This window comes from Lynx rufus, unplaced genomic scaffold, assembly GCF_022079265.1.
Source record: "Lynx rufus isolate CCGP_SWC_20201006 ecotype Redwood Valley unplaced genomic scaffold, mLynRuf1.p SCAF_13, whole genome shotgun sequence".
In the NCBI taxonomy this organism is placed as follows: Eukaryota; Metazoa; Chordata; class Mammalia; order Carnivora; family Felidae; genus Lynx; species Lynx rufus.
The window spans coordinates 50,283,036-50,292,697 of record NW_025814827.1 but is presented as its reverse complement, the minus strand read 5'-3'; the positions used below and the strand labels follow the sequence as shown (position 1 = coordinate 50,292,697).

The following is a 9,662-nucleotide window of genomic DNA, read 5'->3' as shown; positions in this document are numbered from 1 at the left end:
TCCCTCTATCAACCCTCAGTTTGTTTTCTATAGTTAGGAGTCTCTTAGGGTTTGCCTCCCCCCTCTCTTTCTCTCTCTCTTTTTTTTACCCCTCTCCTATGTTCATTTGTTTTGTTTAATTCCACATATGAGTGAAATCATATGGTATTTGTCTTTCTTGGACTGACTTATTTTGCTTAGCATAATACACTCTAGCTCCATCCATGTGACTGCAAATATGGATTTCATTTTTTGATGGTTGAGTAATATTCCGTTATGTGTGTGTGTGTGTGTGTGTGTACCACTTCTTTATCCATTCATCGGTTGATGGACATTTGGGCTCTTTCCACAATTTTCCATACTGTTTTCCAGAGTGACCGTACCAGTTTGCATTCCACCAATAGTGCAAAAGAGTTCCCCTTTCTCTGCATCCTCGGCATTGGCCATATTTTATTAACCTTTCTGTAACTAGTTTCTGGCATATACTAAACATCTGTAAATATTAAATGGCTATTCAATACATCCTTACTAGATTTACATTTAACATAATTCACAAGTAATTATTGATTCATTTTTAAAATTCAGTGTACTAAAGAAGGGAAAAAGATGAGTAGAACAAATGGTCTGGTTAACAGAGGAGAGCCTAGACAAGTGCAAACATAACTAATATAAAGTAGGGTGAGCTGAGTATCCTGAGATAAATGTAAACAATGTATAATAGAGGTTCAAAGGGCAGAGAGCTTGCACAGAGTTTGAAGATTGAGGATTGTCTTCAGGAGGATGTGACATTCAAGTTTGAACTTAAAGGTGGTCATGCACCTGCACAGCGGATTGGAAGGACAGTCATGGCAGAGAGCATATTCTATATAAACAATCAGTGCAAATCAGCCTATTTGCTACCTCTGAATGGCTATAACTATTCTACAGGGATCACTTCACAATATGTAGTAACAACTTTGTACCAAGGTTGTTATCCTGATTCTCTCCACTAAAACGTAAACTTTTTATGGGTTATAGGTTGGTACATTTTGTATCCTCTGCTACATCTATGAACTCTCTGTATGTAAAAATATTTTAAAAATTTACTTGGCATCTTTCAAATTACCAAAGATTTTACAGTGTTACTATTTATGTTAGGTCTACTGATTGACAGCCAAAATAGCTCCTCAAATGTGATACATAATCAACCATTTCTAGAACAGCAGCTAAGGGCTAAGGCACTGGAGTTAGGACTGCCATGTTTTAATTACTGGTTTAACTACTTACCAACAATGGGATCCTGGCAATGTATCAACCACAGAGGACTCAGTTTTGTCATCTATGAAAGGGAATGATAATCATATTTATCGTATAGAGCTCTGTGATAGATTAAAGATGTCTATAAATACTTTGCTACCCTTCTCTTTGAGGGTGATGTTCAATTTTCATCTCTTTGAGTCTAAGTTGGCCTTTGTGATGCCCTTAATGAATCGATTGCAATGGGAGTGGGATTCTGGGACTTTTGGAGTGAGATCTGAAGCTCTGCAGTGTTTGCTCATCCCTTTTTGAATTCTTGCTCTTGAAAAACTGTCTCTCAGAGTCCTTAGCCAATCATATAAGAAATTTGACTACCCTTAGACAACCATGCTGGAGACACCACATGTAGGTGCTTGGGTTACCAATATTAGCTGAACTCAGCTTTCCAGCCATTCCAGCCAAGGCACCTGACATGTGTGTTAAACCTCTGGGACTCTTCTGAACAGCCCATCCACCAGCTGAATAACATATAGTGACATCAGCTGACTCATTGTGGAGTAACAGTATCACCAATTCTAACCATATGTGATTTTTAAAACGGATTTCATTCATCATGAAATATAATAAATGGCTGTTTTAAAACACCAAGTTTTGGTTTAGTTTATTAATGGCAACAAATAACTAGAACAGGCTATTATGAAGATTAAGTGATTTAATGTATATAAAACACTTAGCACAGTGTCTGGCACAGAGTAAATATTTCATAAACATTTTTTTCTATTATGGTATTATTGCACCATAACCACAATGATGAAATCTGCATTTGTGTGTGTGTGTGTGTGTGTGTGTGTGTGTGTGATTTGCAAGTACTGAGAAAATAAACTCAAGATGAAAGGCAATAATGTGATGCACTTTCATATAAAATAGTCTTTGTTAAATTGTCCTTCTATAAGGAATTCTTGTTTTTGTCTGGCTAAGCATTAAATAATGAATTAAAAAAAATTATTTTAAAGTTTATTTATTTTTGAGAGAGAGAGAAAGAAAGAGCACAAGTAGAGAGCACAAGAGAGAGAGAGAGAGAGGGAGACTCAGAATCCAAAGCAGGTTCCAGGCTCCCAGCTCAGTACAGAGCCTGCCACAGGGCTGGAACTCACAAGCCATGAGATCATGACCTGAGCTGAAGTTGGACACTAAACCAGCTAAGCCATTCAGGCGCCCCGTGAGTTTTTTTTCTTTAAGGTGTTTTTTCCCCTTAGATGTTTTCTCATATTACTACATATTGTCCATCTGAATGATCTTCACTGCTTTGTTGGCTTCAGTTTCTATCATTTGTTAATCCCAAATCTTTACCTTTAGTTCAACTTATTTTTGAACGTCAGACGTGAAAGTTCAGTTGCTTACTGAAAATCTTCACCTAAATGTACCATGTGGCAAAACTGAACTCATCAGCTCCTCATCCTTTCTCCTCAAATTTCCATTGTTCATCACCCACTCAGGTGTTTACGTCAAAATCTGAGTTTTAAGGAAAAAATCTGGCCTAAGACCACAATTCATATTGGTTATATATGTTTATTAAAATAGGATCCTGTCTGTAGGTGGTAATTGCAGACTTTGAAGCTTTTATAATGTAGCTCACGTACTATGATATAGGAATTTCTATGTTGTATGAAGCAGCAATGTATATAAATAGTAAAGAACACTGTCCAAAGTATCTGATATTTTGAATATGCTAAGGAAGCTACAAAGATACTTGGGATGTAGACCTTTTCTATTGTTTCTTTTTCATGCTCAAGCCTGCAGAAGCTTGTGACTATATACATTCATCCAAATTTTAATCTGAAGGATGTCAAATAGCCGTATAGAATTCATTTGTCTATATATTTCTTTTTTCCCCTCAGTTCAAGTTTAATAGAAACAACAAATAATCTAAAGTGATGCCCCACTACTATACACATCGGTTGTCCTGCCCCATAGCACAGCTCAGGCCACTCTCTCTAGAGGAAGAAAGGGCAGCCTTCCCAACCCCTGCAGGAAAGGCCTGTTCTGTTCCACACCACATCCGCACTGAACCTAAAGTCTTATGTTTTAAGCATGACAATTGTACAAATGAAATCTTGTCTTCATGGTTACCCACTGCAGCCTGGCCCTAAAATGGCCCAGCACTCACTTCTGCTTGGAGAAATATTCTTTGCTCTTCTGGACATCAGGCTTGATGATATCACTGCCAGTCTTGCAGCCTTGGGCACAATTCCCATGCGTGTCAGTAAACTTGAAGGCCTGAATTAGTCTCAGAATCTTATCCATAGAGTGTTCCAGAAGGAAGTCATTCACAGTGATCTGCCAAAGGATGCCTTTATCATCAATGATAGAGAGGCCCTGAACAAGTTACATTCATCAGCTTTAACATTCCATAGTCCTAAAGGCCATATACAAAAGACCCACAGCCAGTATCACCCTCAGTGGGGAAAAACAGAACTTTGCCTCTAGGGTCAGGAACAAGATAGGAATGTCCAGTCTCACATTGTTATATAACATAGTACTGGAAGTCCTAGCCTCAGCAATCAGACAACAAAAAAGAAATAAAAGACATCCAAGTCAGCAAGGAAGAAGTCAAACTTTCACTATTTGCAGATGACATGATACTGTATGTTGAAAACTCAAAAGTCTCTACCACAAAACTGCTAGAACTAATACATGAATTCAGCAAAGTCACAGGATATAAAATCAATGTAAAGAAATCTGTTGCATTTCTATACACCAATAATGAAGCAATAGAAAAAGAAGTCAAGGAATCAATCCCATTTACAATTGGATCACAAATAATAAGATACCTAAAAATAAACCTTACCAAAGAGGTAAAAGATGTGTACTCTGAAAACTATAGAACACTTATGAAAGAAACTGAAGAGAACACAAAGAAATGGAAAAACATTCCATGCTCATGGATTGGATGGAAAAATATTGTTAAAATGTCTGTACTACCCAAATCAGCCTACACATTTAATGCATGCCCTATAAAAATACCACCAGCAGTTTTCACAGAGCTACACATCCTAAAATTTGTATGGAGCCACAAATGACCCTGAATAGCCAAAGCAATCCTGAAAAAGCAAAGCAAAGCAAAGCTGGAGGCACCATGATTCTGGACTTCAATTATATTACAAAGTTATAGTCATCAAGACAGTATGGTACTGGCACAAAAAAAGACACATAGATCAATGGAACAGAATAGAAAATCCAGAAATGGACTCACAACTATATGGTCAACTAATCTTCAACAAAGCAGGAAAGAATATCCAGTAGAAAAAAAAGATAGTCTCTTCAACAAATGGTGTTGGGAAAACTGGGTGACAACATACAGAAGAATGAAACTCGACCACTTTCTTACACCATATACAAAAATAAATTCAAAGTGAATGAGAGACCTAATTATGAGACAGGAAACCATCAAAATCCTAGGAAAGAACACAGGAAGCAACCTCTTTGACCTTAACTGCAGCAACTTCTTACTAGACACATTTCCGGAGGCAAGGGAAACAGAAGCAAAATGAACTGTTGGGACTTCATCAAGATAAAAAGCTTCTGCACAGAAGAAATGGACAGAAGACATGAACAGACATTTTTCCAAAGAAGACATACAAATGGCCAACAGACAGATGCAAAGGAACTAAGCATCATCTGATATCTGATGAATATCAGAGAAATGCAAAACAAAAGCACAATGAGATATCACCTCATACTTGTCAGAATGGCTATTACTAAAAAGATAATGGCAGGTTTTGGCAAGGATGTGGAAAAAAAGAGAACCCTTGTGCACTGTTGGTAGGAATGTAAATTCATGTAGCTACTATGACAACAGTATGGAAGTTTCTCGAAAAATTGAAAATAGAAATTCCATACCATCCAGGAATTCCCCTTCTGGTATGTGTCCAAAGAAAATGAAACACTAATTCAAAAAGATATATGCACCCCTCTGTTCTTTGCAGCATTATTTATGAGTGCCAAGACATAGAATCAACCTAAATATCCACTGATGGATAAATGGATAAAGAAAATGTAGCACAGCTAAGGAAACAACAAAACCAAAAAGCAGCCTACAGAATGGAGAAGGTATTTGCAAATGACATATCTGAAAAAGGGTTAGTATTCAAATCTATAAAGGAGTTATCAAACCCAACAGGCAACAGCCAAACAATCCAGTTAAGAAATGGGCAGAAGACACGAATAGACGTTTTTCCAAAGAAGACTTTCAGATGGCCAACAGACACAGGAAAAGATGCTCAATATTACTCATCATCAGGGAAAAACAAATCAAAACTGCGATGAGATTCCACCTCACCCCTGTCAGAATGGCTAAAATTAACAACACACAAAATGAGATGTTGACAAGGATGTGGGAAAAGAGGAACCCTCTTATGATTTGGTGGGAATGCAAACTGTGCAGCCATTCTGAAAAACAGTATGGAGGTTCCTCAAAACATTAAAAATAGAGCCACCCTACAAACCAGCAATTGCATTACTAGGTATTTACCTAAAGGATACAAATTACAGATTTGAAGGGGCATATGCACCCCAGGGTTTATAGCGGCATTATCAAGAATAGCCAAACTACAGAAAGATCCCAAATGTCCATTGACCAATGAACGGATAAAGAAGAGGGGATATATATGTATATATATGTATATGTACATGTGCATGTATATATATGTATATGTATATATACACATACACACAATGGAATATTACTCAGTCATTAAAAAAATGAAACTTTGGCATTTGCAACGATGTGGATGGAGCTAGAATGTATTATGCTAAGTGAAACAAGAGTCAGAGAAAGACAAATACCATATGATTTCACTCATATGTGGAATTTAACAAACAAAACAGATGAACATAAGGGAAGGGAAAAAAAAAGAGAGGGAAGCAAAACATAGAGACTCTTAACTATAGAGAACAAGTACTGGCAGGGGATGGGCTAAATGGAAGGCACTTGTGATGAGCACTGGGTGTTGTATGTAAGTAATGATCCAGTAAATTCTTCACCTGAAACCAATTTTACTAAATTAAACTAGATTCTTCACCTTAAACCAATCTTACCTTGTATGCTAACAAACTAGAATCTAAATAAAAACATGAAAAGAAAAGCAAAAAAAAAGATTCCATTGTCCTGGACACTGGACACTGGCATGCTTGGCTTCTGATACCAAGGGAATGTTCCTGGGTCCCAGTTCTCTTTGTTTCTTGGGTGTAATGATCCACGCCAGGCAATAGAAATGAGAGCCACAGATGCACCAATCATTTAGCAGCTGAGTTTCTTAAATTCTCCTGCCCTGTAACTGAAAGCAATGATCTCTGCAGGACACACAAAGGTGAAGCCAAGAGTGTAAAAGAACACAACGTATTTTCCTTTGTAGTCAGATAGGCTGATGTCTTTTTCTAAGTTTATTTATTTTGAGAGAGAAAGAGTGCGAGCAGGGAAGGAGCTGGGAGAGAGACAGAGAGAAAATCCGAAGCAGACTCTGTGCTGTCAGCGGTACTCGATCTACGGAACTTGGAACGGTGAGATCATGACCTGAGCCGAAATCAGGAACTGGATGCTTAACCGACTGAGCCACTGAGGTGCCTCCCCTGATGTCTTTAAACTGGCCATCTGGCGTAACAGCCATGGCTTTGAAGTTGGAGTCAGGATGCCCAATTTTGGCCTTTCCTGAAGATATCTTGTCATCAGCAGCTGAGACAGAATGCACCAAGGCCAGTCAGGAAGAAGACACTATCCATACATTTTTTAATGCTTTAAATTTTTAATGCTTTAGCATTAGTAAAGCTAATTGTTGTTGTTTTTTTTTTTTTTTTGGTTGGCACACCAACCAGAACTTTGCTAATGTCATTTTTAATACGATTTTTATTTGTATCTTAGTACAACTTTATGATAATTTATGGTGCTCTAATCTTTAATCCCAGAAAAACTTTCAGCAAAAATTTCTGTGACTTAAATTTGGAAAAAAACCCTTTCTGTTGAAGATTTACCATATATTCTAAAATACTTATATTCTGAGGAGTAAAGGCTTGCAGGAAATTTATACTTGTTTAGCTTGTTTAATCCAGTGGTTGCCCTGCAACTTAAAAAAAGTTCACATTTATCATGCTATTTATTCTTTAGTTTGAAAGACTTAGAACTTTAAAATTGATATTCACTTTAGTTAATTTCATGAATGCCTTTTCTACTGCATTGACTCAGTGAGAGAGGGAATCTTTTATGGGTATACTTTCCACTTGGGTAGACTACATAAGCGTCTTTTTTCTCTTTCTTAAACAGCTTCCCTAATTGTTCACTATTACTTCAGATGACTTCTGAAATTCCTTGACAATCAGTGTTAGGTGAGTTGATTCTGAAGGTGAGACTTTCTCCTTTCACTGCCCGCATTCATACATTGCCAAATCTGTCGTATTTCTTTTGATTCTTTGTCTTTTTCCTTACCTTTTTTTTACAATGCAGTCTTTGTCTTGCCAAGGCTCTTTCAGCTTTACAGAATATTATTTTTGTGTCCCACAATGACTTTAGAAGAAAATTTATCCGTTGAGGATAGCTGTATAGCTCAGAATATTTTATTTAACAAATTATTTTGCATAGGCTTCCTTTAGCCTGAAATCTTCTCTGCACCTCAGACAGGTACCAAATATCGTTGACTTTTCAGAAATGCATCAGTTGTATAAAATGAAGCATATCTATAATATGCTTACAAGCATGTGCTAATGTAATAGCACTAAAGGAAAAATAGTGTTTTGGCAGAGAAAATTTTAATTAGTTGTTTTAGTAAAAATAGCTACAACTCTCCATCTTCTACTCAGCACAGAAAATGCATTTCAGTCTTTAGGTCAGCTCATGTAAGACAATTAACTGGCAGGAGAGTCCGCACTCTTCACTACATGGATCCAACAATATCAGGGAAGTGTTAGAATAACTTAAACTTCCCTAATGAGCTTCAGGGCTTTAATGAGAATATTTTCTATTCTTGTATGATTAATATTGCTCTTTGATAGAAAGAGGACTCGTGTGTGTGAAGGAAATGTAGAACGAAAGAGCTCCAGATAAACCGTTAAGAGGAAGTTAAGAAGTGGTTAATCCCTTAGAGCCCAGAGGGAATTAATTATTGATAACTAGTAACTGCCACCAGCTTGAGTAGTTTCTCCAAATAATTATAATAGCCTACAATAAAATAGCAAACAACTATTTTTAAACTACCAGCATTTTAACCATTTATTTTCTGAATTTAGTCAACTAAGCGATCTGTCCTGTCTGGCTATATAATTATGTAAAATGGTGAACCTATATCATGTATTTAAAGACACTATTATTATTTATAATAGTCTTATTTTTTTGTGCATAAAAATAGTCGTTGTAAATCACTAAGTCAGAGTGGATGAACCAGTTCTGTGTGTTTGTGTATGTATGTGTTTGTGTGCACGTATGTTTGTGTAGGTACACAGCTCTGTGTGCGTGGGTACGTTTGGAAAGTTAGAAAATTAGAACAGGATGAAGAGGAAAGAATAAGAAAAAGAGACGATCCAAAAGAGTCACTGATATTAAGTAAAACATTATTAGAATATGGGGACATACATAATCAGTGGAATTTTTGCACAAACACAAGTACAGGTTTCCCTTGCTTTCCTAGAGTTCGCGTCTATGAAAGACTTACATTAATATCTGCTTTCACTAACCCAAAAGAAAGCCAGAGAGAATTTTCACTTTTACGCAATGGTGACTGCTTCTTCGTTTTATGCCATTTCAGCTTATGTCAGGTTTCATAAGAGCACTCTACTTTCAGAGAGTGGGGGAAACTTGAAGTTTTTAGTTATTGTTTTTCACTATCCACTTATCCACTGAAGCAGACTGTAAGATGTCAAGAAGTAATGAGAATTTAGTGAGAGGAAGTGACTAGAAGTAGTGAGAAGTAGAAGTAATGAGAAGAAGTGAGGATGTTAAGGATGATGAGAAAAGTAAGATACAGGTAGATGGTCATCCCAGTATATTTATATTTATTTTTTTAAAGCTAATCAGTGTTTTATTTTTTATCATTATTACTTATTTTGAGAGATAGGGAGCTCAAGTGAGCGAGGGGCAGAGAGAGAGGGAGAGAGAGAGAATCCCATGAGGGGCAGAGAGAGAGAGAGAGAGGGAAAGAGAGAGAGAGCGGGGCCTACCTGAAGTGGGGGCTCAAGCTCACCCAATGAAGGGCTTGAGCTCAGTGGTCATCACATTGTAATAGAGTTTAGCCACGTACGTTGAACAAACACTGGATAGAAGTTTGATGAAGCGTAGGAGACTAGGATGGCTTTTTAAATTGTAACTGGGGAAACCGTGGTGATAGAGAAAAAGGAGCAAGAGCAAATACAGAAGTTGGAGGAGGGAACCATTTTGTTGTTGGTGTTGTTAGCTGTCTCTGAAT

General features: G+C 37.1%; 1 protein-coding gene across 1 annotated transcript in view; it reads right to left on the bottom strand.

Annotated features, from left to right (window-relative positions):
- Nucleotides 1-3,378: 3,378 nt before the first annotated feature.
- LOC124508304 (peroxiredoxin-1-like) overlaps nucleotides 3,379-9,662 on the bottom strand; it is a 108,535-nt gene continuing 102,251 nt past the window's right edge. Inside the window, 4 exon segments of the mRNA XM_047074689.1 lie at nucleotides 3,379-3,591; nucleotides 6,348-6,496; nucleotides 6,499-6,643; nucleotides 6,849-6,946. Coding sequence (XP_046930645.1) covers nucleotides 3,379-3,591; nucleotides 6,348-6,496; nucleotides 6,499-6,643; nucleotides 6,849-6,946 — 605 coding nt within the window.